The sequence below is a fragment of the Cygnus atratus genome, chromosome 2 (assembly GCF_013377495.2).
Source record: "Cygnus atratus isolate AKBS03 ecotype Queensland, Australia chromosome 2, CAtr_DNAZoo_HiC_assembly, whole genome shotgun sequence".
In the NCBI taxonomy this organism is placed as follows: Eukaryota; Metazoa; Chordata; class Aves; order Anseriformes; family Anatidae; genus Cygnus; species Cygnus atratus.
Genome location: NC_066363.1, coordinates 27,342,114 through 27,368,964, shown reverse-complemented (window position 1 = coordinate 27,368,964; position 26,851 = coordinate 27,342,114). Strand labels below are relative to the sequence as shown.

Below are 26,851 nucleotides of genomic sequence, written 5' to 3'. Positions count from 1 at the left end.
GATTCTACCACGAATTCTCTTGATCTACACTACCTGAATTTAAAGATATGGCCTCCATTCACCCCTCCGCTACCCTGAGAACAGGGCGAAAAATGGGAATCGTGAATTTCAGAAACCAAATATCAGTATTAGGTACTGTTTTACTATGCAAGGATGTTGGCAAGTATCTTCAGTTTCACCCTATGTAGCGTAGTGGTATTCACATGCTCCCAAAGAATAAGAATTGAAGGTCATGTAGTGATTTAAAATAGATATATACATATACTTCATAAGTTCATTTTTGCATACAGCAAGGGGAGGGACTACTTTCTTAATGACTAATGCCTTGCTACAATATCATGCAAGTTCAGTGCTTTCCATTTTTCTTTCCCGCAGTTGTGTTAACACCTGAAAGGAGCATAGTTCATTTGTCTTATAAAGCACTTTTAAGGACATCTAATAAACTTCTTATCTGAAGTGATGATGTTAGAAATCTAACTAAAAGGCCTCTGACTTTAAAACAACTGGTTCAGATTTAGCCAGTGTCTTTTATATCACCATATTATACTCCAGCTAAAGCTATTTTGGGAAGAGAGAGGGACAAAGCTGGAGCAAAACTGTTTTGGCCATACAATTATGGGAATACTGTTATTATTCAGGCATCAGGAAATAGGAAGCGTCACAAAAATTACTTCCTTACCTACATTTGTTAGAAATAAAGGAAAGATCTTCTTGATCTCTGGTATAAATGCTTATGATGCCAAAATATTAGATGGCTTTAATCCAGGATGTTAAAATAGTTCTGCCTTTTGAAGTCTGTTTTTTTATTTTTTAAATACCGATATCCCTTACAAGTCTACAGATAAGCAATACTGTTTGTACTCCCCTATTCCTCACTCCACCAGGCTTTAATCTACTAGCATAACAACAGATATACATACTTATTACTCAGACCTGGGTTATGCAGTTGTTTTGCATCTTCTTCAACTCCTCTTTTTTTTTTTTTTCTTTTTTTTTTTTACTAGTGTTGGCAACACGTCAGGAGTTATTTTGATAAGTAATAGATATTGGGAACTCTTAACAGCCAAGTTGATTACAATATTTTTCGCATCTTTAAAACTAACCTTTGCATTCTAAACCTTCTGTGGAAAAGAGTTTATATAAGCTATGTAATTGAAAGTTAACAAAATAGTGAAGAAAATACTGAAGCATAATACTGAAGTACCACCATGGTTAACACTAAACAAATCAAAGCATTTGATGAAAGCAACATTGAGCGTGAATCATACAGACGACATTTGCACATTCCTTGTACACAAAACATCACACACCATGTGAAAGAAAAACTAAACAGGAAACCCACTCTTATATTTATACAAGCTGCTTTACATAACAGAACCTACTGATTTTACCCAGGTAATGCAAGGAAGAAAACAACTTGCAAAACACAAGTGTTTACAAGTAATACCTTTCATTTGACAGATTTCAAAGTGGTAGGTTTTCTGTGTTGTTATTATTGAATTGTCCTTTGTCATAAACCAAGCTACTTCACCTTCTGTTGGCATGACATTTATGCTATCAGAGGTACATATATTACTCCTTCTAAGGAAACCATATGTTGTTACATCCAACCACTTTTTAAGTTGCCAGCTCCCTAAAATATGAATACAGGCTATAAAAACGTATCTATGAGTAAGAAATAACACATTTAAAAAAAGAAAGAAGGAGTAGACTCGCACATTGCGGGTTTATCCTATGGGAGCAGAAGTTGTCCCCCATCCACCCCCCCCAACACCCTTTTCCTGCTTCTTTAGCATCCTGAAATTAGCGTCTTGAAATTCATGATTTCTCATCTAGTATCAATACTAACCAAATACTGGCATCGATGGTTTCTTAAGAACTACAAATCCTCAAGTTTGCTTAAAGAAAATACCAAATTCAGGCTTCAGTTCTAAATACAGTATTTTGCTGCAGAACAGAAACATCTACAGCATCCTAGAAAGTAGGAATAGAAAAGATGCTGATAGGAGAAGAAACAGCCTGCTGCTTTCATTCATGTAGTAGTGATGTCAGTGTCTGCAATGGTAGCTGTGCTGACCTGTAGAGGCTCAAAGCTGAAGTGTTTTCACAGAATCTCATTTAGAAAAAGGACCTCTGGCAAATCACTAAAATATCCACAACAAAATAGCTTGGTGGGACATCCAATTTGAAGAATCTACAGTGGAAAAGGCTGAAAGGAGGTGGGGAAGGGGCAGGTGTCTCGAGACAAGAAAAACGTCTATCCATCAGAATCATAAGCAGCCTCCAGCACAAGCACATTCGTGAAACAATCTAAGTCAGACTGCAGAGCCAAAGACAAACCGATCTCTTGCACTGGTGAGAAAAACAACAGGATTATACCTAGAGCATAAGCTTACATTTTGCAGCAGTGAGAACTGTTTTTAAAAACTGACCAAAAAAACTTAATCAAGTAGCTTCCCCAAGACTCGCGTGCTGATAACAACTATAAATAGCTGGAGTAGCACATTGTTTAGCAAGCTGCAGCAAGACGGTCTGTGTTTGAAAACAGTTTTGTTTTTTTTTCAAGTCCTCCATTATTACTGCAGCAGTCCTTCAGCTCCCCAACCAGTTTTCTACATACTACTACCACCGTATATGCTACAAACATCATTTTCAGCACCTCCACGTCATGTGTTAAAAAGATGGGAACAAGCTGGGAAACAAAGACAAAATCCTGCCCCATGGCATGCGACCATATTCCAAATTGTGTAAAACTACTCTAGATGGGGGGGCAAAGCAGGGGGTGTCTGTAACCTTTTTTTAATTTGTCAGGCTGAAGAAATAGGGTACCTTATCGCCCTAACCTGCTAGAAAATGGTGCCTGTATTTCTGTAAAATAAAGCTGTTGATGTGTGCAATTGTGGTCATTATTAGGGCGATCACGTTGTTTTCATTCATTCATTCATTCAGGATTTGCTGGAGGATGTCAGCTTCTGCAGCAGCAGCTGGCTTGACCTGGGGGGGGGGGGGGGGGGGGGGGGGGGGGGAACCAAATTCCTCTCAGTGCATACAGATTACAGGGTGGGTTTTTTGATGGACCATTTATGATTTTATATGTTGCACTCTTTAAACTAAACCAGGCTGTATATGCTGCTAACACGGTTCACCAAGAGGCAAGCTCAAACAAGTTTAATGATGGAAAAGACATTCAGTACTAATTTACAGTCTGATTTATTAAGGCTAAAATAGCCCACAGATGAAGAAAACTAAAACCACTTTCTAAAATTAAAGTTTCCCCTCAAACAACAACAAAAAAATTACATGTACTAATGAAACGCTTCACAGCTTTGCAGTATTTTTCCTTGCTTGCAGGTAACTGCCCACATTCCTCCCTCCCAATCCACCTTTAAGCGTAGACCCTCATATACTGCATCACTACAATGTTTTGCGCCAGGCTCCCATAATGAAATCATTTACAGTATTCATCAGCAGCTTCAGCGGTAGCGCTATCCACACGCGCTGAATTTTATATATGTACGTATACACACATTTTGCCTACTTTTCCATTAGCATTTTCCAAAAGTTGAAGAAGGAGGAAAAAAAGGAAATCTACATCTACTATTTCACACAGTGGGGGGGGGGGAAATATATCTATACAATTATTACAATTATTAATTTACAAGTAGAGCTTGAACGAACCAAACCCACTGAAGACCAGCTCCATTTTAAAGCATGCAAAAACTTCAGCATGTGATCTTTTTGAGACAGAAGTTATGAAGTATCCCTGTTCTGATTATAACATAACATATTCGGTCATCTGCATTACGCTGTGTAGCGTAAATTAACTCCACGCATAGGTGGCAGTGACATTTTGCTCACTGGTGAGATGCTGCCTGCGTCCTAGGACCATTCTGGTTACGCAGATTTGCTGAAGTTACAACTACTACGGCATGTAAGGATTTACTACACGTTTAAGACTGGAAAGGGGGAGGGCTGGGGAGAAGGTAACAGATTCCACCGCTACAAAACAGGCTGGCAACGGACACAGACCACGACCTGCCACAGAAATGAAAGAGACAGACCTGGGGAGAGGACAGAGGGAGCGAGGGGTCCTGGAGCACGCAAAGTGCTCTCAGGAAGAGGTGATGCGTGATACCTGATAGCTACAGCTGGGCAACATAAAAAGTGCACTGAGCCCGATTCATTCAGCTGCCCAAGCGGTGGGGGAAGGGGGGGAGGTAAGATGGCCACTGCCACTTCAACACGTTCAATAATTTAGCAGACAACCTGACACAGGTTAAGTCAGACCCACCGGCGATCAATTTTATATTTTAAACTCCGTAGGCCCGTTTTGGCCACGGGGGTTGTTTGTTTGGTTTTCCATCTAAGGGCTCGGTATTAAATATCGCACAGAGGCAGGCGGCGTTATTCGCTTTTAAGCACTTCAAGATGGGATTTTTTTTGTTTTGTTTTGGAGGCTGTGTTTGAAAACATTACATAATTTTAACCCTAAGACTTTAAAAAAAAAAAAAGGGGGGGGGGGAGGAAGCAAGTCCTTAAGAAAGCGAACCCCACAGCAGCACAGAGCACCCGGGGTTTGCTTTGGCACCCATCTGAGCCCCTGGTCGGGACACCTGGGGTCTGCCCGTGCCCCCACACCCACGGCCCCGCTTGGGTGGGGGGGGGGGGGACAGCGGGGACAGGGGCTGTCCCCCCCCCTCCTAGGGCTGTGGGGTGACATCTGGGGTCTCGCACCCCCTCCAACGGGAAGGGGGTGGGGGGGGGGCAGCGGGACGAGGCTCTTTCCCTGTCTCCCCCCCGCATTACCTCGGTACACCGGGGAGCTGGGGCTGCGCCTCTCCGGTGAGCTGCTCCTCCTGCTGCTGCTGCCGCCGCTGTCGGGCGAGCGCCGCTGCCGGCCCTTCGCCCTGCCCGGCTCCAGCGGCGGCGTGGCGCTGGGAGCCGGGGGGGGGCTGCTGCTGCTGCTGCTGCTGCCGCCGCCGCCTCCACCGCGCCCCCCCGGCCCGGTGCCGCTGCCCGCCGAGGCGGAGGGGGAGCGGGTCGGGCTGCGCTGCCCGCCCCGCAGCAGCTGGTAGGGCACGGTGGCTCGGATGGGCTGCAGCAGCCGGCCGGGCCCCGCCGCGCACCCCCCGCCGCCGTTACCGGGGCCGCCCCCGGCCGTGCCGCTGCCGGCGGTGGGGGAGCCGGCGGCGCCGCGCCTCATCCTCTGCGCCGGGGGCTGGTGGTGGGACGGGGGCGTCTGCGAGGAGCTGGACGACGAGGACATGGCGGGGCGGCGGCGGGGGGGGACCGAGGGGGGCCCCCCGAGCCCCGCATGCACCGGCCGCGGGTTGGGGGAGGAGGGAAGGGGGGGGAACGGGACGGGACGGGGCTGCACGGGACGGGACGAGCGCTCCGCGGCCCGAGGGAGGCTCCGCGCAGGCTGCCCCCGGCGCTTCCTATCGGCGACGGCGGCTGCTCCCGCGCCGGGCTCCGGCCATCGCTGCCCGCCCCAGCGTCGTGGGCACCGGGGGCGCTGCCGAGCCCCGCGGCCGCTCACATCGTACGGCTCCGGGTGGGAGGGGGTGGGGACGCGTCCGCGGCCAGCTCCTGCCCCCGCCGGCGCCCGGGAGCAGCGGCCACCACCATCCGCTCCCCGCGCCGCCCCGCCGCCCAATGGCACCGCGCCGCCCCGCCGCACGGCCGCCACGGGCAGGGGCGGACAGCTCGCGCGCCCATTGGCCAGCGCCACCGCCACAGAGCCGGCTCCATTGCCCGGCGGAGCCGTCGTTCTTCCCTCTCAGCCAATGGCGGGGCGGGGGGCGGGGCCTGCGGGGGGAGGCGGGCGGCGGGAAGTGGGTTGTGGCGGCGCTGAGGGGAGGCCGGCAGTGGGCGGTGGGGGGGCGGGGGCGGGAGGGGAGGGGAGGGGAGGGGAGGGGAGGGGGCGCATTCACCGCCGTCCCCGTTGGGGGGGGCAAAGATGGCCGGCCCGGCGGCGTGTGAGGGTAGCCCTCGGTGGGCTGCTCGGTAGGGCCGTGGGGGAGCCGACCCGATTCGAGGTGTGGAGAGCGGAACCGAGCCGAGCCGCTGAGCAGCCCTCGGCTCGGGGGGCTCCACCGCTCCCCACTCTTGCAAGAGCAAATCCTAAATTACCTGCAAAAAAGTTTGCTCACGTCGAGCCTGTGTGGCTGCCAAGCCCTCACAGCCAGCTTCTGCTGGAAAACGTTCTTCAGGTTCTAATTAAATGTAGTCTCATTCCATGTATGTTTACATGAAATCTTTTTTTTTTTCCTAACATACACCAAAAAACACTTTTCAGGGAATTAAGGGGAAAATAAGTTCCACAGCAGCGTTCAGGAAAGAGCTTTTGTTCCAGGAGAAAGAGCCCCCACTAGATGAATTGGTAACACAGGACAGCGGGACAGAAAGAAAATAAAGATTAAGATGATTAGCTTAATAGCTAGGAAAAAATAAATGGCTATAAGATCAGAAAGATGAGTAGAGTCCATCAAGAGAGCAGCATTTATGTTGAATTTGATGTGAATAGGATGTTAATGGAAGGGAAACGCAGTGAATCTTGCTTCTTGGAGGAAGCCAGCCTAGTGCGATGGCCTCTTAGATCTAAAATGAGGGCTTTAAGAGAACAAAAAGGGCATAGAATAGAGGTAGAAATAGAATGGGTGATGATTAAAAAGTTATATTCTACTCTATTTGATACAGCTTTAGAGTCAATCAGTAATTAAGCAATAGTGTCACAGAATTAATGATATCCCATGTACTCTTTTCAATTATATGATACACACTCATCATTGTCTTTACTGCACTAAAGGTTACTACGCCTACTCTCTGCTTCCAAAGCTGTCTGTACCTATCCTTATCCTCTGGTAGGCCAGGCACCAGTCGATAGTCCCAATGCGAAACTGTATTCTAGGAAAATGCATCTATTCATGGGCTGCTAATGAGACTTTGTTTGCACTAGCGTCATGTGATGCAGTCACCACGGTTATGTTACAGAAAGGGTAGAAATAATACACCTCACATCCACATGAACGTGTGCTCAGGCAACAGAGCCACTTGTATAAATTAATTTTAAGAAAAATCAGCAACCATATATTTTTCCATTAGTCCAGTCTTCTGCTAGCACGAGACAACTTTGCTTGTATAACTGCAGCGTGGAGACGTTTTTTTCCCCTAGGATTTTGCACTGTGCTTAATCACAGCTTATGAAGTCTATCTAGTTTATTTTTTCTCCTTCACTGCACTGGAATCAAAATGGCTGGGAAGCATTCACCTGTAGAAGCAGTCTGCGCACACTAGTATTTTAAACAGTAAGCACATTTTTCTATATCTGTAACTTTGTCAGATAACAGTACTGATACAGTAACGTCTTAGAGACTAAAAATTGTTTAGGATCAACCGAGAAAAAGTATGTCTTTGTTTGACCAGGACAATAACTGGTACATTGCAGTTATTGCCAGTGCTCAGAGTTACACCAGACTAAAGTAAAGATGAACTACCGCAATTCCTGAATTTAGATAGTGTTTAGGCACTATTCTACAACCCCTGCAAATAATTCCATCAGGTCCTTCTCCATCAAAACAAATGAGATATTTGAATAGGAAGAACAGATGCATAAAGAGAAGCTAAACATGTGACAAAGAAAATCACACAAACTAAAATAGCCCCTCTCCCAAATCCCCCCAGCAATAATCAGGCACAGCAGTGTAAAATATCGGTAGTAATTCTTCCTTTCCAGCCAAACCCAGGACGATGCCGTAGCCTTACGGTCCCAGCCCAGTGAACACATAGCCTGCATAGCCTTCAGAGCAATGGTCCACTGGGGGCACTTCCAGTCAAACTTGCCAAGCCCATCGACAGCCGTACGGGGTAGACTTTGCTCCCCAAAAGTTATTTCCCTCCTTGTCGCTGTCTCAGCTAGAGTTAGCATACGTCGTATAACACCACCACACCATACTCCCAGGAATCGTATGTCACATCTAGTTTGGACAAGATGAAGAAAGCATTATCAGTATTTTAAAGTGATATGCCAACTGCTGGTATTTTCTATTAAGTGTTTGCTCTAGGTTTCATAGTACTTCCCTCAGGGAATACCATTGCTCTGTAATGTTCAGAGAAAGATATAACGGGGAAAGTGAAGTAAAAACTAGGCTCATATCAGAGTCTACATATCTTTCAAAAATACACATTTGCCTTAAATACCTTGAGACAAGTTTTCAAAAGCCACATAAAAAGTGTTTCTTGCTTCTCATTTCCATTTTAAGAAACTACCTTGAAAATTGTGTCAGATCACATGTGCTTTAGGGAGTTTACACTGGAGGTAACGGGAACGTCTGAAATTAAAGCCTTTTGGGAGGCATGGGCATTCTCAGCGTGGTTGAGAGAGGCATCTTGAAAGCAGTGGAAATTATACATTACAGCAAGAGCATGGAAGCAAGGGAGTAAACTCAAGGAGCAGGGCAGCTGCAGGCAAGCATGGAGCAAAGCTGCACACATCTATCCTAACATTATCAATTAACAGGTTCATCTCTCTAGAGCAGGAGCAGGCTTACTTGAGTGCCATGAGCCATGGAAACCAAGAAGGTTTAGGCAGTCACGAGGCACAGCGCAATCCTAATGTTTGTTAGTTTGTCCCTACCTGAAGGTTTTAGAGAGGAAAAACTCTAAAATAAAATAATATAAAATAAAATAAAATAAAATAAAATAAAATAAAAATAATAAAAAAACAGCTTGTTTCGTTTTTTCATGTCTCTTTTATCTCCCTCTGTCTACATTTTCTTTGCCACCCTTTGCCCATTCCACTTAGAATCAAGTCCTTTGTGATTGCCTCTGAAGTTTTTGCAGTGTCTAACACAAAACAGCAATGAAAAAGGGTGTGTTTATCTTTACGTATCTTCTGATCCACTCCCTACAGTTGACTTATTTCTAATGCGTTTACAATTGGGAAAATTACATTTGGGATGAGAAAAACAACAAGATGAAGTATTTACATCCAAATGCTGTTCTGGAGGAGACAATCAGATAACACCAGCTGCAGCAGAGGACTAGAACAAGCCAAGGTGCATCTCTCAAGTGATGAAATTTGGTCCAAAAGAAGCTGCACTTGGGGGCTCCACAGCCAGGAATGAGGGCGCCATCTGTAGTCAGGGCTCTGGTGTAAAATACAGCTCCTGGTGCTGCACAGTTCTGCTAAAGCAGGAGTTGCAAGTTTTCCTACAAGTGGGATTCACTTGTATTTTGGCCCATTTTGCCTTGAAAAAGTTCTTCTAGCTAGAGAAAGCCAGGCATTTGCAAAACAAAATGTAGGGAAATTTTTTATTACAAGTTTTTTTTTTTTGTCAGCTGATCTTTGGAGATTGCCTTAGTCAAGCATGTTCCATCTCCTCACAGCTCCAGAATGTTCACTGGCCCAGATCTATCTCCTCCGATCAGCTGAGCACTTCTGTCTATAGGCTTCTTGGGACTTACCTTGCAATTGCACCCTTGAATTCTCCAGGGCTGTTGTTACAAAGTCATTATCCCCACTGCTGTTTTTGTTGACGCTTTCCAGAGAAGAAGTTGGCCTTGACAAGTCTGGGTAAAACACAGACGAACGAGACGTGGGACAAGACAAAGAGGGAAAAAAAATAGAAAAAAAGAAGTAAAGTATTTAGGAATAGGGTAGGAGGGCCAGGAAGTTCAAGCACAGAGAATAAACAGGAGAAGTAAAAAGGAGCAGGAGCAAAAATGGAACAGGTAGATGCAGACAAAACTTCTGTTTCCCAGTTCATAACCAAACCACTTCTACCTCTTGACGAGTTTCAAGTCTCACATGCTCAGGTTATCTTCCCACAACAAAAGGAACCCCCCTGCTAAGGACTTACCTTCCCTCCCTCACGCTGCAGCCGTGGAGCTGTGCCTTCCAGAGCATCAGCACAACCTTGTTGGCCCCAATTTAGGGCCAAACACGTGGTCAAGTGTTAGATTTCCTTTCCTCGTCGTCTTGATTCATGTGGACTCCAAATACTTATGGACTATTTATACTGAGTCATGTTAGTATTTATATATACTCACAACTTAAGAGTATTTCAGGATTAAGTTTAGCATGAAATTTCAGCAAACAGGTATTACAGTGCTGTCTTTTTAGCCAAATGCTATCTGTTGCCATACTTCATTGAGCACACAAGATTGTTGTTGTAAGGAGTGCATAATGAAGAAGCCAGGAAACTACTGAATAAGAACCATAAGATTTCCCCTTAAGAATATCAAAAAGCATTTTGGATAATTGTCTTTTTTTCCTGTTTGCCAGAAGCTTTATTTGTAATAGTGGATAACTCATTTAAACCAGAACATGCTCATTAACCATTACTTTTGTTATAACAAAATCTTATCGGGAATCAGACCTGCTGCTTCATCCTCTTCTCGTCTTCAGGAAAATAGGCCAACCTTTTGGGACTTCTGAATTATGTATTCCTTGGGCATTCGGTTTAACACAAAGGCAAACATCCAACTTGCGGCTAAAATCCTTCGTCTTTCCAGGCTCCTCATTCATTCTGAAGTTTTTCTTTCTGTCTATTAGTGCAGGTAATTCCATTCAAACTCTTCTTTAGCTCACAAGTCAAACATGTCAGACCATGCCCTGAAAGAAGGTGAGTTGCCTCTAGCCTGCCGCCCTGCCCTGTGTTACTGTTCCATGTTCAGTCACTTGACTCCATCACCATCACTTTTCCTGGTTCATCATTTGGGAAAAAATCCAATTTGCACAGCTGGGACTAAGCCCAGCTCCCTTCACCAGCATAGCTGAGGGGTTATGAGGGTTTGTTTTCCCTTTATTCCATTTCCAGGCAGTGTGGCGACACTTGAGGCCCTCTGAACACCAAGGTGAAGCCTTATGGTGCCTTAAATTAATGAAACAGTGTAAAATGCTAAATATTCTAATAACCTGAGGTGTCAAAGAGTAATGGATTCTGCTGCCATTTTTTACCTTAGTTTCTCTTGCCCATGTCTTATTTGTCAAATATCAATGACCATCTCTAAATAATACAACACTTTATTTTGCAAGAATGTAATGAAAATAATTCTTAGTATTTATAAAGCATCCTCATGCTACATCGTAGAGCCACCTGTGAGGAAACCAGTTAGGTACTCTGTGCTGCAATAGGGAATGGAAAAGACAGAAAGAGTAGGCAAATACCAGTAGCAAATTGAGTATATTTATATCAGTTATATTTATTACTAAGCATGCCAAACATGACAAATGAAAGGAAAGGCACCTTTTCGTACATGCAGTTACTTTTCTAAGGACGCTATGAAGGCACAAATGTGCTGTATAGTACTTTGATTTTTATGGCGTTTTACTTTTTAAATGAGTAGTGTCCCCTTAAAAAGCCGTCCTGGTCCATCAAATCAGTTAAAAATGTTGGATAGTACAGCCCCTGGCATCTTTCCATTAAGAGTTCTTGATTTGGTCTGTATCTGTTTTGTTGTTGTTGTTATTTGTTATTTATTTATTTATTTTTATTTGAACTGCATTAACCATGAAAGCCCCTATCACAACCGTGCCCTAGCTGTTGGGTCTGCAGTTTCTAAGTAAGGGTACATTTTGATAATACTGATTTAAAAAGGAAAATCTGAGGGTTTGGGAACTCCTACCTCCATTTCAGAGAGATGTCTGGGTTTCTTCTGCCTTTGTTTACCCTACTTTGCTTCTGTTCACCAGTGAAGCCTTGTTCACCACCATCTTTCTTCCCAGGTACAACAAACAGGACAGAGCTTTCTCTGGCATCACTTGCCATCACCTTTCCCTTACCAGCCAACAAGGATGCCATTGAGTGACACAGTACACTCCACAACCACGGCCAGGGATATAGAGATGCTCTCTCTACATCTTCAAAGCAGGAGAATAGTCTCCTGTCAAATAGGTACTGCAGTCTGGTAAGAAGGGTAAGAATAAAATGTATTACAGAGCCAAACTGCTTAAAGAAATTTAGGCTTTGCTTCTCCACAGGCTGCATACTCTTAATAAATACGTTCCCTTTTGAGAGGTTCTGTGCCCACAACAGGTTATGGGGACAGAACAGAGGCACGGCGCTGAGACAAAATGCTGGAAATAATAATTATTTCCAGGCAAGTAATATATTTGCCCGTGGAACAAATATTTACTTGTAAATGTGGTTTGTAGGTGTGACAGCTATAAAACAGGCTTTAACAGTTAGCCTAGTGGTAATTTACATACAATAAAAGCACATTTACATAACACTGAAGAATAAACCTGAAAAAACAAGGAAGCATGCAGCTTGCTTAAAAGTGTACTGTTGAGGTGGCATCGTATTTAAGTGAACCATATGATGCATTTCTTTTTTAACTGCATGTTTCCTTGGGTTGTGGGTCCGTGTCACAGCCTTAATTGCATTTAAAAGCAGGTTTGAGGAGGTGAGTTTCCTTTGTAGCTTTTATATCCCAAACAAAAATAGAATGAAAAACTTAGGCATCATTAAAAGTGAGACAAAAGAAAGGGAACTGCTACAAAGTTTCAGCAGCTGGGATAATCTCCCAAGGGGAGAGGTGGAAACCTTATTCCATGAGTCATTTAATACCAAATAAACAAAGCACTGGAGAATAAATTGTAAGGCGTGATTTTTTTGTTGTTGTTGTTCATTGACAGAGGGAGGGCTAATTGACTTAATAGATCTTCTCCTTTTTTTTAGTTCTGTAGTAATAGAAAGCAGGGACAATGTTATGGTTATAGTTTTTCTTTATTTCTCACTGTCGTGTTTCTTCTTGCTGTAATGGTAATATAGTAAAGAGATGAGTCACTTTAGCCTCTGCACTGTGAAGTAAAACTTTATTTGCAAGACGGAGCCCTCAAGAGTTGCTAAAATTCAGGATCCTTTTAGAAAGTGGCCTCCACTGATGTAGTTACGCAGAGTTTTAATCACAATTCAATAAAAAGTTTTGCTGGCCCAGTTATCAGAGGTCCTTATTAAAAGCTATGCTTTAGTGACAGAGCTCTGAGGAAGGCAGCTGAGTAAGCTGTGCACGCTGGCACGGCGTGCTCTTGGTCTCCGGTGGAATCCAGTAGACTGATAGAAGGAAACAAATAACCCCTTTGCATCAGTACAATAGCAACATGTCTGTAATCAAACACAATTATGAAATCACTACCAGTCAGAGCTGTTATAGTCTTGCCTGTAATCAAGAACAACATTATTTCAGTATTTATTACTCTCAAGAGTAATCTGAGATTTATGGGCCCTTGGAAAGAAAAGCGTTATTTGGCAAATCTATTTATATGTATTATTTGCCCACAAAGAGAGCTTTTTCTTTGAGATATCAGGACAGTTCTAATGAAGTATATGTTCTGTATATTTTCTTCAGATTCTTAATAGCTTTCATGGACAAAAACGCACACACTACTTTAAGAATTTTTTTCCAGGATAGTCATGTGCGGATGGACTGGCCGGTCAGGTAGACACGCATCATTTCCCTGATGCTTGAGATATAATGGAACCACTGTGGCACTGGTGGGGATATAACTACTACATTCAGATAACAGCTTAAAGCAGTGTCATCATGCAGAAACCAAACTGTTTGATGCAATTGTTCTGTTATTGTATGCCCAGGATGAAACATCTCAAGGGGAAGACCTTCCCTACGCTACTGAGCTACAGCTTTGGCTCTTCCAGCAAATGGCTTGTCTCTGTTGTGTGAGAGGGAATGTTAAACAAACTAAACAATGTATTTGGAAAAAGAACAAAAAGTAAGATAACTCGTTGTATGAAGTGTAGAGAAAGGGAGTAAGAAGTGCAGTTGATCATGAAAGAAGATAGAAGCTGTGTCTCTTAATTTTGGAAAGGAGAAGGAAAAAGAAAATGATTTTATTTTATTTTATTTTATTTTATTTTATTTTATTTTATTTTTTGCCTTCTTAGCTCCCAAAGGGACAGAAGGAAGCTCTGAATTCAGAAATGGGTGTGGGTGGGAAAGCAGTGAAAGAAGACAAAAAAATCTTGTTACCTCAAGAAAAGTTACCTCAAAAGGTTTAGAAGCCAATTAATAAACCAACCTCAAAGCTCCCCAGGGAAATTGTATATTTTGCTTTCAAGATTACACAAGTGACCTGTAGAGTTGGTTTGGAGGGCACGCAAGCTGACACAGACTACTCTTAAACACAAGTGTCTGAGGTTAAGCGAGTCAGCTCCTCTGTTTGTGTATATGGCGACAGTTCTGCCAAATACTTCTCAGGTACAGAAACGTTATCAGTGGGAAGGATCTGGACAGCCATGCAAAGATAATCCTCCCCATGGTGTGTCAGGCTTCAGAAAGGGTGTGATTATCATTCCAGAGGAGTGCGAGGTGAAGCTATGCCTCCCATTCAGCTGAGCGGTTGCGAGATCCAGAAGGCTTCTGCTCATTGCTTGGTCGCTCCTTCTTCCTTCCTTTCTTTTTTTCCTTTCTTTCTTTCCTTCCTACAAACAATTTATGTTGGTATTAACCTATTTTATCATTAACCTTTAAATGTTCAAAGTGTGAACCAATGCCACAAGGCAGAGTGGTCTTTGGAAAGGGATCTCCAACGAGAACGCCAACAGGGTGCGAGGTGGATGGGAGTTTCCCATCCCGGGTTGCTGGGATGGCTGCTGGCTCTGATTAGCACATTGCAAAGACCAGCTTCGTCTGGAGACAGGATCTGGTGGCATCTGTCACCAGCCTGACTCAGCTCCGCTAAGCCTGGTGGTGTTTCAGGACTTCTCTACCAGCCGCAGCCTGGCACACGCAGAGCTCAGGTCCCCATAAGGGCGACGTGGCACTCCATTCCTCTGCTCGAACAGGTCCTAGGGACGGATGCTGCCTGTTCTCTCACCTGGAGGAAGTAGGCCCTCACCTAAGATGAAGTCAGGTGTCTGATCCCACAGGTCTCCTGGAGTCTTGTGTCCTGACATCTGGTGTGCCTTTTTTCTTTTTGGTAGGAAGGATAAGCAAATCAAACACCAGCCAGGAGGGTGGTGATCCTCTAACCGCACTGGGATGTGCTTATTTCTGGATCATAATCCAGAAAAAAATGTATTTATGTTTGTTTCAGGTTTTGTTCTGGTGTTCCGGGTCCAGTAGCTATAAGGGAGTTAAGCCTGGAACTCATCACACACACACATACAAATACAAAAAAGTAAGGGCAACAAAACTCAAGATTACAAAAAATTACATTTTTTTAAAAAATTACAAATGATTACAAAAACAGAAGGTCAGTCTGACGCTGTTGGGATTTTTTGTTTTGTTTTGTTTTGTTTTAATGAATAAAATTCTGTGCAGTAGCCCCTCTCCTCACTGCTGGCTGCCTAAAGGAAGGCACAGGGGCAGCTGCAGCCACCTCTGCATCGGAGATGTGGCTGCAAGTATTCAGTCCTGCACAAAAACACCTGGCCAGGCTTAACAAACACTATTTTCTAGAAGGTTCCTCAAGCTCTGCCAGCAGGGGCGTATGTCTTATAAGTGAGAGCATAAAGAGGCAGTTCTCAAAGAGCACGTGGTTTGAGTTACAAAAGCTTTCCTTAAGGGCAGAATTAATTATATATCATACAGATCTATTATGTATTCTGTTTATACAATTATAAAGCATTATGGTTAATTAGTTGTGGTACAGGCTCCTGACGCAGAATATGGTTAGTGAATAAACAAAACGCTCAGCCAGCTGCAGTGGTGGTTAACAACTTGCACTTTCATATCACCTTTCACACTGAACTCCCTTGAAGTGATTTATAAATTATGCAATTCAGTGGGCTTGAGCTGCTGGTTTTATACCAAAGTAGAACACGCTGAATCTGACATGACCTGCGATTGTCACACCTCTAAGAAACTAAACTCAGAATAATCCTCAGCCTTCTTTAATTGAACTGTTTTTCCTGTTTACTGTCATAGTAGCCGAGTGACTGAGTGATTAATCATGATCCTGTTATGTCTGGCATTGTACATACACAGACCGTAAGTACTTCACCATCCCCTCTTCCTCTCCCGATACATGCGGTTCTGACTGGCAGCAGTGGGGATCTGTCTGTCTCAATATCCTAAAAATCAGGGTGAAATCCTGACCAGATTGGCCAGACAGAGTTGTGCGATACTGCACAAGTTTGGTTTACACACTGTATTTTTACATTATTTCAATGCAATTAAATGGGCTGGCAGGACACGGTATTGATGCCGCAAACTATTTGACATTTTAGAACTTAATTCACTTTTTACCATTACATTATTTAGTGCTGATTCTTACTGCTTTGCATGTGTTGCTACAGGTGTTCGGGGAGAACAGGTGTTTTTGGAAATCTCAGCAATGCTATGTTAGTAGAGCTAAAAATAATAATAAATGGTATTATTTGTTGTGTCATGGGATATTGTACTGCATACTGTACACACCCAAAAAGGCAGGTCTTAAAGCAAAGGAGCTTATAATATTTATAAGAGAAACTGAAGTAACAAACAAGAAGGGAGCAAGAAGAAAGCTGAGTATTTATATAGTATAGACTAGATTTCTGTAATACAAAATGCAGCATACAATATATTTATAAGGCTACAAAAAATAATAATAATAATAAAAATATTTCCCTGATGAAAATGTCCCAGGCCAATACCAATTCTCAGTTTCCTGAATGCTTCATGAAAGTAGTGGGATTTGAAATAACTTAGAACGAAGGTTGAGGAGCTTTTTAAATCTATTTTGGGGATAGTTTTCTAGAATAAAGTCTGAAAGAAGTGAATGAGAGCACTTCTGAGAGGAAGAGATGCATGGGCATAACTAGCTCAGAACAAAGAACTGCACGATGAAGTACAAGATAAGGTTATAAATGAGTGTCCAATGGATGGCCCTAACTTGTATGGCCCTAATTTGTATTCAAAATTGCAGGAAAGAAGAATGCCAGGAAAGGATACAAAGACAGGCTGATAAAATCATAGCAAGAATTCAGGAAGGTCATCTTGACTTCAGCATGTTAGCCCCAGGGGGAACCAGGTGTGTATAATGAAAAGAGGAGTACTTGCACTGTAGAGGTGACAGCTGAGTTGATGCAATCACAAGAAATCACCTAAGAAATCACACAAACAGGATAACAAGAGGTAAAAATAGAGCCTGGTGAGATTTCTGTTGAAAGAGAAAGCCTCGATGGAGATCTCCCACTGCTGAAAGAAAGGTTAAGGAATTGGCAAAGATTTGGATAAGAAAACAAGAGACAGCGAGTTCAGAGTCACAGTAGGATCAATAACATCACAGGCCATGAAGATGGAAGAAGTCCTAAGATTTGGTCACATCTTTAATAGTGACCTCAAAACAGCTGACTGGAGCATATGCAGAAGAAACTGAAAACCTGGGAAAGAGTGAAGTTGGCAGGAAGCCATCTGAGGTAATTGCTTCAGGCAACACGTTATGGTCCTAAAAACTGGAATATCCTATCCAGTAGGAGTGCAAGTTGCCTTATTTCAAGTGGCAAACTTTCTAAATAAGAGTTCTCATTTACAACTTCCCATCTAGCAGTTTATTAAATTTAAATTTCAGCATTTTATAGCCGTTTTCCATATATACATGTTCACTATGCTAAATAACACCCAAAATATCCCACTTTATTATATGCAAGTGCAGAATTTTAATTAGTGCTAGTTTTGTAGAAGCACTCAAGGATTTGTATAGCTGTGCAAAAGTCTTCCATATGAGCCACAATGCAAAGAATAAATTTAAGATTTATGAGAAGAAAGATCACATGGGGTTAACTTTTGCAATAGCACTTTAAGTAATTTAGCTGGACACTGTAAAGCACACTGGCATGACCGCCTTGATCCTTTGATCCCAACACCAGGATGCATTGAATGGGCATCACTGCGACACCCGAGAGCCACGTTAATATGTGTTGCTCACTTTTAAAAGTTTGTAACAGGTAGATGGGCCTTTTGTATTTGTGTACCAGCTTCATTACATGTGCTGGTAGCCCCACATGGGCTTTTTGAGGCTTTCTTTGTGTCTGGGTAGGCCCTGCTTTGGGCAGACCTAGAGCAGCGCTCAGCAGCACAGCTGCATCCCTCGGCTCGCGCAGGCTCTGGGAGGCACTGGCCATGAAAACAGCTCCGCAGCCATGAAAATACAAAAATAACCTCCTCCCCCACTGCTTCTCTGTGGCACACAGACAGACAGCCAAAGACGAATATTCCCTCTGCATCCAGGGCTAATGCTCTGTTAAATATACAGGGATGAATAAAAAGCATATAAATTCCAGCAGATGAGAAAAAGTGGAAATTCGGCAGCTGAGTCTTTGCTGCTGACTCTCCTGTATTCCTGTGGTTCCTGAAGCCCAAGTATGGCTGCAACTCACAGAAGATGGTTGCTTGCAGATGAATGGCTGCTAAAACTTTTTAAAACCCCAGGTCTGAATCAGGCCCCTCTCCACCAGTCTTTTCTTGAAGCAGAGAAAAGGGGCAGGGGGGATGGAAGGATATCTAGTTCTGAAACTAGAGAGGGTAATAATAGCGTTTTAGGAATAACTTCTGAAGATACATGTATTTCAAGCAGTTCCCACCTGCCCCTAAATTATAGCTTGTAGTGAGTGCATCATTCGCCTCAGCAGCTTTACACACTTGGTACAAAAGTACTGGGCTGAGCCTACGTATAAACTAAAATTTAACATGTTTAAAAAAGAAGCATAAATTATAAGTACAGAGCAAGCTGTTCGAAGACGTTTAGGCTTGTCTCAAAACCACCATTTTCTTTTGAGAGCAAACTGCAGCAAACTCATGAGCACCCAGCAGCAGCTCCAACAAACATCATCCTCCGACATTCCAGCTTTCATGGGCGTGCTTTAATTAAAAGGACTCAGCAGAACAAGGAAACCTGAATCTGTAGAAGCAAAGCATTTATTATAAAAGTCCACCATTATGAATTCATTTACATTCAGAGAGAACGGGGAATGTTTGTAGTAATTACATGATAGACTTTTCAGAAAACCAAGGAAGTTAGTTGTGCCAAATTCTGCTATATATCAGCAGATTGGAAGGAGAAACTTTGATTTCAATTTACTGTTACCCTATATCGAAATAATAATGGTACATCGATAGAATAACAACGTAGTAAATGATATAGTGAGCTGATATAATCCATAATTTATCTAAGGAAGAAAATTCTAGAAGAAATTAATTGGATGATGAGAGTCAGAATTACCACTTAAGTTTTATATCCACGTATCTTATTTTCCTCCAGAGACAGAAGGCATATTTGATTTACACAGAGAAATATGTAACTATTTGCACCAATAAAATATGTCAATGGATTTCCTATGAGGCACTTTTTCACACTTTACCAAATCAGTCATAAATGTACTGTATATGGTTTCTTAAAACACGTCTTTGGTACTGGTTTCTGTACATTTACACTGCAAGGGTGAAGAACTCTTCCCTAAAGTAGGAATATATAGTATATTTTATATATATATATATTATATTGCTGATATTATGCAATATTTAATTGTCCTATTGTCATATTTTTTTTCCACAACTGATGTTTCCTGTCTTTCTCTCTATATGGAGATAATGTTTCATTTGTTATGAGAGACCAATACTGCCCTGCACACAGTGGCCTTGCACAGATTGTCAATGGCAACACAATGTCTTGGTGTAAGTCAGGTCTCTTCACTAGTCTTTTTTCAGTCACCTCCAGTACATGAGGGAGAGTTGTATCAAGTTCCATTTCTTGCCTGTGAAGAAGTGCACCCCCCTGGCCTCACTCCTGTGCTGCCTATCCTGGAATGGTGTGCCAGTCTAGAAATAAGACACTATACAACTACTTTTAGTTATGTTCATGTTCAATCTTTTGAAGAGGTGTAGCAATACAAAAAAATTGCAAAAGGATAGCATGCTTTTGGGCAGCATCTCTTGTTTGCATGTAAAGTATTGACTGTTCTTATAGTAGATTCCATGCTACAAGTCATTTTATCAATTAATACACAATACTAAGATTTTACATTTCTTAACTATTCCCATTGATGTGGAAGTTAAATGATATTATGCATGAAATTATTTGCTTAAAACATGCATGGCATGTATGGGTTGACACAGTAGGGTCCACAGCTGCAAGCTGAGGTCAGCACTCCATAGAAACTGTCAGGGTTGTTTTCAAAGGACAACATTAAGGAGTGAAAGCTTGCTTTTCTAATTTAGGAAAGTCAGAACAAAATTTATTTCTGCAATAAGACACACACTGCAAATATTCTGCCCAGCTTCTTAAGACCAAGATGAAAATTTTCTAATCACTTTCTTTATGAAGTCAGATCTCTTCACAATTAAAAGTCTCTCAAATGTATTGGATAGATCATAAATACAGAATATACAGATTGTAGGTGAAAAAAATAAACTATGAAGGTATATGAACAACACAGTGGAACTGAAAGACTAGCCTGAGCCATGGTTCCAAGGAAATGCACCACTGGCAGGCACGTCCAGCACCCCACGTGCCCACACAGCAGGAAAGCCCATGCAGAGCAGCTCGCGGCTGGAGGTTCCTCCTCAGCAAGCAAGGAACTGCCCAGGCAGGTGCGTAAGGGAGCACAGCACAGCAGAAAGGACAATTCCTGGAAAGAGCAGGGGGCCAGAAAGGCTTTCTCACAATGCCAGCATTCGCCCAGCAGCTCCTTGCAAGGCAGCAATGGGAATGAACCCAAAATTTCCTTCCTATCCATCTGGCTGTAGCTTTGACACCAATAGGAGCAGCTGCATGTCACCTGTTATCCACAGAGTGGTTGCTGGCCAAGAAACCTGTGTCACTCCCTTCGGGTTTTAAGTTTTAATTTTCACCTGCTGTGGAAAGATAAAATGAATTCCAGTTCAGCTTGAAGATCCTGCCTACACAGGTGTGCTGCAAGAATACCACTGCAATGTTCAATTTAAAGCTAGGTGAATGCTTTGGATGACTACAGTAATTATCAAAACAACTGGTTTTAGTCCTCCCCACTTTAGTCTGAATCAGATTTGCCAAATAGTTTCTGATGACCTTTTTCCCAGATAAATAAAGCTGGAGGAGGAAAAGGAAAGGCTGCGGTCTCCTCTGATGCAGTACCCAGCATTTAAATAATGTACCACGTGGGAGCTTTATGTTCAAGACCTTCCTCTTCATGGCACTATATCAATTCAGATTTTTAATTTCCTACCTAAATTCATCCTCTAATTACCATGTTTTTTTCCTGGGTGGCGTCCCCAGTTCCTGCTCACGATACTGGTGTATATTGTGTGTGTAACCAACCACTGCCGGCACCTAGCTGCGGCTGCAAGCAGGGCACAGAGAATGATTGGAGGAGCTCAAGGTGACCATGAAGGTGCCCAGCTGCAGGTTCTTCTGCCCTCCTCGGCTGGCGATGGGAGGCAAGAGCCAGTATTTGGTGTGCATTTTGTACAGAAGCAGGATGGAAGAGTTGTCACCCTCCTGTCTCCTGAGGCTGGGAGATCCATACCAACTCCACTGTTTTCTCCATGGGTTGGGAGGGGAATTTAACCCAGGTTCTTGTGTCTCGCTAAAAGACCAACAGTGTGGCCATGCAGCTGTTCAGCAGGTGGAACCCGTGACTCCAAACTTTTGTGAAACAAGCCCTTTGATTTCTCCTATTTTCTAACTACCCCTAAATAAAGCATCAAACTTCCCACACAATGGAAACACGTATGCAAATTGAGACTTCTTCAGTTTTTCTTTTCATCAAGAAAAATTAAAAACATTCATTGTGAGTCAGTCCAAATAAATTTTAATTTATTTTTAATTTTTCAGTTTGGCAACTGATCAAAAAATCATTAGCACAGTTCTAGCTCCACTGTTATGACTGAATATTTTGTATAAATATAGCAAGCACTCTGCACACTAAAAAGAGCCTGTACAGATTAAAAGGAACAACGACAACACAACTAGGACACAAAAGTACACCTAGGTTATTTCTCTCTCTGACACTTGTACTATGTCAGTGAAATTAGGCCATCAGTAATATGTTTGTAATCTACAATTTTTAAATTCCCATCCAGTTACACCTGTGCCACTCCTTTGTTTTCAGTGGCATTATATAGGATTAACTGCAGAAGGAATTGAGTCCTCGGAGTTAATGAAAATGGTGGTGGTGTCGATCAGGAAGGCATAGTCAGAAGCTATAGGTAAAGAGATTTAGATGCTCAACATGGGGCAGTTGTGGGCAGGCTTTGAAGATCCTTATCTGTAGAAGAAAAATGCTGCTGGGTTCTTGCAGTGGCGAAACTGCAAGCTAAAGGCAGGGTAAAGTATAGCTGGTAGGCTTCCCTTGGAGGCTCCTGTTTTGTCCTTTCTCTGGAGGCTCTGTCTTCTCAGTCTGGTGCTGCTACATCTTTAATAAGATCAATAATCTTCCCCTGCTTTAGCAGCTTCATGAATTCTGATTAAGCTCCATGACAGTGGCTGTGTATTAAGAATAATAGGCAAGAAGAAGACTTTAGTGTCTCAATCCATGAGGCATTATAGCTTCTTCTTTAGGCAAACTGCTATTGATTTGATCTTTTTTTTTTTCTTTTTTCTTTTTTTTTTTCCAGTGTGGCCTCTGTAAATAAAGCACAGGCACACAGCACACTTACTGTACCGCTCCTCTTCCCTACAGACCAATTGTTCCTAATGAAGACTTACTTTAATTGTTCCATGACTACTGACATGTTTAATTAAAGGCTCACACGGCTAAGTCTTTGGTGAGAACATGTAAGGTGCTCACAAGAATTAATATCGTCAGACATCACAAAGGTACACTCAGAGGCAAAACATTCAAATGATCTCTAGTGCTGTGTCTCAACAAAACACCAGTCTGTGAGTTTCTGCCTGACATTAAAATTCAATTAAGTATTTTTTTGGAAAAAAAAAAAAGACTACCACTGACAGAGTAAGTCATCTGACCACAGGAAGCTGTGTTGACAAAAATTCATAAAGTAGAAATTGGAAACCCATGCTCTTAAGCTTTCATGTATTAACAGTTTAATGTCCAACTATGTAATATATAATTTATGAGAACTCTCTAATGTGATCCAGCCTTGCATATTTTGCCAATTATTATTCTTATTTAGAAAGCAGTGAAGACCAAACCACACTCTCTGATTTCCAAAGCCATTTTTTACCATTTTAAATATATATTTCTTATGGTAATTTTCCACAGACTCTGCTTTTTGCAAATCCCTACTTTCAGTCCTCACTAATGGTCTCATTTGGGTTCGCTTCTTTGCCACTGTTTTCTTTTTGGAGATGGAGAAGTTTAGGGGAATTAGACGTCTGTGTGTGGAGATGAGGCAGCTGTGCAGGAACATGGACAGAATTATATTGTTGCCTCGTTGTTTTTTATGAAAGTGCCATCTAAATGCAGTTCTGGAATGACTCCTCTTTTCATCTTTTGGGACTTAATCTATGTAAAAACATCCATAAATCCTCTTTCCATCCTTGTAATGTTTTGTTTTCTATACACTTCTATATACTTTGTGTTTTAAAAGTAGATTTCTTTGTCACTTATGGTCCTTCTGTGACTACAGTAGCACCTAAGCATCTTGGTTTAATAGCTTTATGGTTCTTTTTCTGTATTGAAACCCTTTTATTTCAGCTGCTTTTTGTGAAATGGATTATGTGGAAGAGCGCCCTGTAAAACCCCTTTGTAAATGCCATTTTTGTTTTTTAATATCTGCTACTAGTTGTGAGCGTCCATTCCACTGGGAGCCCTCAAGAGATACGATAGATGCCAAAAGCAGCATATTTGGAAGTGGGCCTGCAGTGGAATGAGAAAAAAAAATGATCAACATGCTTTATTTGGGAAGGTTTCCATGGCCCAAGATGGGCTTTAAAAAATAGAAAGGGAGGAGATAGGCAACAGAATATGAAAATATTGTCAGGAGTAATAAGCAATGGGTTGAAAATACTGCGAGATGGAAGGGGAAGGAGCAGTGGGTGAGCCCTGTGGTAGCTGCCCTGGTAGAGGTGACCGTGCCCTTCAGAGCAGTTGCCTCTGCAGTTAGATGAGGAAGCAGATATCCACCGCCTTGGGAGCACCCTGCAGCACAATAAATATGCCACAAAGGTGAAGCGAGGGGGAAATTGAATCCAGAAACAGGGAAACTAAAATTAAACGGGAAACAGTCTGATAAGGAGAAGTGAATGAATAATCAGTGCATGGAGACTAAAAGGAAGACTTTTTAAATAAGTTATTTCAAGATGTAAATGCTTCCTCCACTGTTTCCAATTTGCATTTTAAAGTACTTCAGTACCTTGGGCTCAAGGTGTCTAGAAGAGGACTAACCTGCTTCAGGTCAGTTCAAAGGTGACACAGAAGAGTATCCAAAACATGTCTGTTAAAAAAATAAACCTTGCTGAAGTTTACTTTAAACTTTAACACGCTGTTGCTCCAAGGACTATTCGAGATTACTGTGACTGAAAAATGGAGGTGGAGAGAAAGGTCAAGTTTTTGTCTCTTAATATTGTATGTGTAGGCATTTTCATATTGCTTTTTTTGTTTTGTTTTTAAATAAAAATGTTCCTATTGATTGACTGTGTCTTTCTAATAGGAACAATGAAAAAATAAATATATTTTTACAAAAGAGCAGTACAAGCCTGAGTACTCACCGCTACTTTAAAATCACTTTAGAACAGAGCAACTTTCAAGCTGGCAGCATGCTTGTAGATCCCAGTACGCGAGCAAGGAAGTAGGTGCCAAGGAGATGTACACCAGTGCTGTGGCCAAAATCAGGACCTCCCCTGATCCCCGACCCACTGACTGCGGGGCACTCCGACCCACAAGTAGTTTTGAGCACAGCATTGCTCGAAAGTTGTTTGAGCACAGCATTGCCTTTTCACCACCAATCCCACACGTACAGACAAAACGGCTTTGCCAGTGGTGCAAAAATAAAGGAAATTTCCCTCTTTGTCCTCTGTAACAATTTGTGTGCTTCCAGCCTACTCCAACTTGCACTGCAGTGTGTGTGCAGTAAGGCTTAATCACACAGAAGCTAAGATGAAACTGGAGGAGCCCAGTAACCATGGAGATTAGTGATCAATAATATAATACTATTTGTTTATAAATTATCCATAGCCCCTATATCATTTTGTAAAAAGCAAATAGGCAAGTGAGAGCCAAGCAGCATGTTCAATTTATAATTATTTTCCAAAATCAAATGTGATTATGCTTTCTGTGGGTGACTACCTTCCCATTAATAACGTTATTTTCAAATTGTTCAATACCATATGGATCGGTGGAGATGACTGTGTTTCGAGGAGAAATATAATGCTCCTCAATAAAGAGGACTACAAAAAAAAAAAAAAAAAAGCCACTACAAAGCTACATCTGAAGGCTGTGTAGATGAAACAGCTTCTTCTTTTGACCAAAACTCTTAGGAGATATGGCTAGGTTGTGTACATCTTGTGGTGGATTAGGAAAAAGATCTAAAAGCGTGTGCACCATACACAAAACATGAGTCACATTCCTAATTCCTTTTCCAGTTAAAAAAAGTCCTCATCATGATGCTCACTAATGGTGGCAACCATAATTTGAAAGCTATCTCAGAGAATGGCTAAGAAGAACCTGGAGGAGGTTTCAAACCTTATAGGTGCTTTTCCTTTTGGACAGATTCAGAAATGTTCTGACTAAGCCTTGTTTATCTTCCTTCTGATTTGTAAAGAAGCAACTAATCAGTTTTACTGACTGTAGTTTCCACTGGAAAGCTGGTAGTCATAAAAATTTAAACTTTCCACTATTCTGGCAAATTTGGAAGGAAAAAAAATATTTTCCTTCACTGGTATCTATTTCAATGCCTTTTGTGGTATTTCCACATTTTTAAGATTTCTAATTTGGTTTTGGAATCACTTTGCTAAAAAATAGATATGAAAGGTGGAAAAGATTTTTTATATTTTACAATTTTAAGTAATGCAAACACATCAATGACCTGTTTTGTGTATCACTCCATGATGAGTTTGTTTGGGAATGTTAATTTAAACATTTTACCGCAAAATACAAATTCTGCCTCCCTAGCAGTTATGTGTATGAAAGGCAAAGCACGGAGAAACAGGAGCCATTTCAGAATAATCTACTGGAGTATTTAAGTAAGCCCAGAGAGTGAATGAAAGTAAGGAGCTGGATGATATTCTGAAATAAAAGTATAGTTACATGATCTGCATTGAGAGGATCAGAATTAACCGATTATGACAAATCCCACTTTTGTAATAATTACATAATAATTATGTAATTGTCATAACAAATCCCACTTTTGTGACTTCACAAGAGCATACATTATCTCTGCCCTTTAATTCTGTGCCTGAGGAGTCCTTGCAGTGAAGTCTTGTTTAAATACAAGAGGCACATATACATATATGTTGGCATTTCATCTTGGAAGTCAGTCTCCTGGTCATCCCAAGTTACCGTGCTTTCGTTTGAGTCCTGGAGTAATCTCGGAGTGTGCAAACTCAATTCCTTTGAATGAAGGAAAGAAGATGACACCAGAAGATGTGCTGCAGAATCCAGTGGGCATCTGGCCCGCTGGACAACGGCAACAGCAGTCTGAGCTAGAAATGTGTGTTAGGGTGGGTGTTGAGCCCTCCGCCTCAACCTTTTTACCCTCCAGATCCACTCCTGTTGGCCTGCTTTATTTGCTAGAGCATGGTCATGGCTAAAGGGAAGTGTTAATACCCTGAGTACAGTACCCAGAGTATAATCTTAAACTGATGCCAAGTTTAAGAGAATGAAGGGGTCTTGGGATTTTCTGAAAATCTCATGTTCTCCACAGATGTGGCCATGCTGTAGGAATTTCAAACCAAGCTATTCCACTGTTTGCTGCTCCCAGGTTCCTTCAGAGACTTGCACAGCACGTTAAGAAGCTGTGATTGCACCAG

At 42.2% G+C, this 26,851-nt stretch overlaps 2 protein-coding genes across 5 annotated transcripts in view; one reads left to right on the top strand and one right to left on the bottom strand.

Annotated features, from left to right (window-relative positions):
* Nucleotides 1-5,266, bottom strand: part of GLCCI1 (glucocorticoid induced 1) — a 55,710-nt gene extending 50,444 nt beyond the window's left edge. For all 4 annotated transcript variants that reach the window (XM_035545172.2, XM_050709215.1, XM_050709214.1 and 1 more), the window contains exon 1: nucleotides 4,807-5,266. In XM_035545172.2, the coding sequence (XP_035401065.1) occupies nucleotides 4,807-5,266 (460 nt within the window). The remainder of the gene's footprint in view (nucleotides 1-4,806) is intronic.
* Nucleotides 1-26,851, top strand: part of ASNS (asparagine synthetase (glutamine-hydrolyzing)) — an 853,397-nt gene that overhangs the window by 582,372 nt on the left and 244,174 nt on the right. The window lies entirely within an intron of this gene.